The sequence below is a fragment of the Austrofundulus limnaeus genome, unplaced genomic scaffold (assembly GCF_001266775.1).
Source record: "Austrofundulus limnaeus strain Quisiro unplaced genomic scaffold, Austrofundulus_limnaeus-1.0 Scaffold9, whole genome shotgun sequence".
NCBI lineage: Eukaryota > Metazoa > Chordata > Actinopteri > Cyprinodontiformes > Rivulidae > Austrofundulus > Austrofundulus limnaeus.
In genome coordinates this window covers 1601689-1604860 of record NW_013952411.1, presented here as the reverse complement: position 1 = coordinate 1604860, position 3172 = coordinate 1601689, and the positions used below count along the sequence as shown (strand labels likewise).

General features: G+C 36.1%; 2 protein-coding genes across 7 annotated transcripts in view; one reads left to right on the top strand and one right to left on the bottom strand.

Annotated features, from left to right (window-relative positions):
- adam23b (ADAM metallopeptidase domain 23b) overlaps positions 1-3172 on the top strand; it is a 45384-nt gene that overhangs the window by 19339 nt on the left and 22873 nt on the right. For all 6 annotated transcript variants that reach the window (XR_001309737.1, XM_014001435.1, XM_014001437.1 and 3 more), the window contains exons 12-14: positions 274-358; positions 439-526; positions 2613-2664. Coding sequence is in view for 5 of the 6 variants with exons in the window: in XM_014001435.1 (XP_013856889.1) it covers positions 274-358; positions 439-526; positions 2613-2664 (225 nt within the window). In the remaining variant the exon portion in view is untranslated. The remainder of the gene's footprint in view (positions 1-273; positions 359-438; positions 527-2612; positions 2665-3172) is intronic.
- cmklr2 (chemerin chemokine-like receptor 2) overlaps positions 1-3172 on the bottom strand; it is a 45296-nt gene that overhangs the window by 34727 nt on the left and 7397 nt on the right. The gene's annotated exons all lie outside the window — the stretch shown is intronic.

Genomic DNA, 3172 nt, shown 5'->3' with positions numbered 1-3172 from the left:
GTATTAGATAAATTTCAGTAAGTGGGTTCAATAATTTTTTCCCTGTGCCATTAAAACATTATTACAAATAACTTCATTTTTGGACATTTATGGTTTGATTTCTTTGTATGTATGGATCACTTGGGTTGTTACCGACATCTGGTGAAAATTTCATATCATTAGCACCTCTAGTAATATATTTACTGAGAAAAATGGTGACATGTTCAATACTTATTTTACCTGCTGTATATATTTTTTAACGTTTGTGCATCTCTTTCGCCCTTCTCTTTGCAGAAATGCCACCTTTCACTACCGCAGAAGCAGCGCCGCCTTCTTCGGAGGCCTGTGCTCTGTGAGCCGTGGAGTGGGGGTCAATGAGGTCAGGTTTTCTGTCTTAATACGAGGCGTGATGATTTGTTGTTGCTGCAGTTCAATAATCTGCTGCTGTCACGTCCACAGTACGGCTCCACCCCGTCCATGGTGGTGTCTGTGTCCCAGAGCCTTGCTCAGAACCTGGGGATTCAGTGGGACCCAGCAGCCAAGAGAAGTATGAAACTAATTTTGTTATCTCACAGCTACGTAAGAGATAGGGACTATAGGACAGGTGGATTGGAGTCAAAGGTTTATGGCCTCTAATGCATTTGGAAACAGATCATCAACTCGGCAGCCCGTGGGCCATGAACAATCTGCAAAATCATCCCACTGGGCTTGCAAAATATAAAGTCATTATCAAAATAAAGGTTTATCCTTATACTGTATAAATGCAAATTTCCTTCTGCTGCTCAAGACAAAACACAGATCATTTTAATGGCGGCAAATCTTTAAAAAAAGTTTTTTTTAAATCCCATAATAGATCTTTTACAATTTACTTGGACTTGGAGAAGCAACTATCACATCAAATTTTAGATCAGCATCTAAAATGAACCAAGTTATAGCCATGCTTATGTTTGGGCTATGGCGGCCATCTTGAACTGAGTTGACTTCAAACAGTAGTGAGTTTTAGATACAGCTAATGATTTATTTCTGTGACTTTTACTCAAATCTGCCCAGTTGTTCTTACTACAACAATTAATATAAAGATTTTAGCATAGATGTGTGAAGCTAACAGTATGTGCTGGGAATGACACTCAGCTACTACCACACCAAATTTTAGCTCATTAGCTCTAAAATTGGCTAAGTTATAGCCTTTTTGTTTGTTGACTGTGGCGGCCATCTTGAATTAAGTCAGCCCCAAAAGTTAATCTGTTTATTTCTGAGATATTCATTGAAATCTATCCATTGGTTCCTGAGATATTTTGCTAACAAGACAGTAGGCTGGATGTCTTTAACAAATGTACTCATCTGTACCAAATACTGGGTTAACAACCAGTATAGTTAGGGTGAGAATACTCAGCTGGTTGTAATTGGTAAAAAGGCATCAGGAACTAAAATGTTCACACTGCTCCTTAACATGGCTTCATGGTTTAAGTATGACTTAGCATTTTAGGCAGAAGGGACATTTTTTTTAAACAAGTGAGCAAATTATCTTATTCGGTTTCCGTTATAAACAAAAATTAGATTTTTTTTAAATGAGTCCAAAATCATCCAGTTTCGATTTGATTCATGCTCAGATTCAGGATCGGTGTTATGGAGGAACAAATCGGACATAATTAGAAATAAAAGCAGAAATATATAAATGGATATACTTTAAAATGCATCAATTAAATTAAATAAATAGAACTTTACCTCATGTTTTATAATTTAATTGACCTTCATATTTAGTTTAACAGCTTAGTTCTAATAAATTATATATTTTACCACATAATTTAAATTTTACTGTTTTTAAAAATATATATATTTTTTCTTCCTTTTACTTGTAGATCCATCTGTGTTTCTTAAATGATTATATTATTTTTTCTCACAAGTCATTTTATTTCCATGTGATTTTTTTTTTTACATTTCTCTGTCTCCTGTTTTTACTTTACCTTATGCATTTCCGCCTTATTATGTAAATAAGATGGGCGGTCCTTCTTGGGTCAGCTCCTCTCCTGTTGGTCAACAGAGGAGGAAGCAGTATCCATGTCCAGATCGACTGGGCATGTTTGTGCTGCCTCATTTTAGCTTAAAGTTTAAGGTTTAGCTAAAAACAAAGACAAGGAGAAAAACACTTACACAAATGCATGTACAAGTAAAGGGAAAAACAAAATATACACATTTTCAATATGTTTAATTCAATTATTTAATTAATTAAAATTCAATTATGTGGTAAAATATATAGTTCATTGGAAATAAGCTGGAAAATTAAATATGAAGGTCAATTAAATCAGAAAACATGAGGAAAAGTTCTCTTTTTTAATTTAATTTGTGCATTTTAGGTGTCTTTATTTATTAATTGGTCCATTATTTCTGCTTTTATTTCTAATTATGTCAGATTCGGTCCTCCACATGGTGTCCTTAAAGACGAGAGGTCATTAAACACCCGACAGGTCAGAAACTGATACCTCAGTAAAAACATGTCAGCAAAACGGCTCCTAAAAGCCAGTTCAGGCTGAAAAAATAAACAAGAAGTGCAGCAGAATGCTTTCGGTACCAGGCACTGGATCCACTTGGTGCTTCTTTGCCAAATCAGTGTTTGTTCTGCTCTCCTCTTGCAGAAGAATGTGGCTGTGCTAACTTGTGGACGGGCTGCATTATGGAGGACACTGGGTAAAGTCCAACACACAAACACAAAAGACACGGTTTTCTTTCATCAACTTGTTTTTGTCTCCTCCCTTTCATTTGGTTCTTTGTGATATCATGAAATCTGAGTGAAAGCTGAGGTTTCAAATATACTCCACCTCCAGTAGTGGATCCCATCATCTGGAGGAAACCAAATAAACAAGTTAAATTTAATGCAGAAGAGTCCATGTGTTGAGATTGTGTCAAATAAATTCCACGGAGTGTTGAAATAACTAAGGCCAAGAAAATGACCGCACAGCTGCAGATCTGAACAGTGCCGGTTACAAAACCATACTGCAACCAGAGCATCATGATAAAAACAACTATTTCTTCTTACACCAAACATATATGCACGATCCAGCTCGAAAGTTTTCAGTATTCAGTAATACTAAGTTCAGATTTATTGGGCCTCATGCAAGAACCGTTCGTACGCACAGATTTGTTCTTAAGTTGTGCGTACGAGTGATTTAGGAGAATTTGTGGCATTCACCAATGT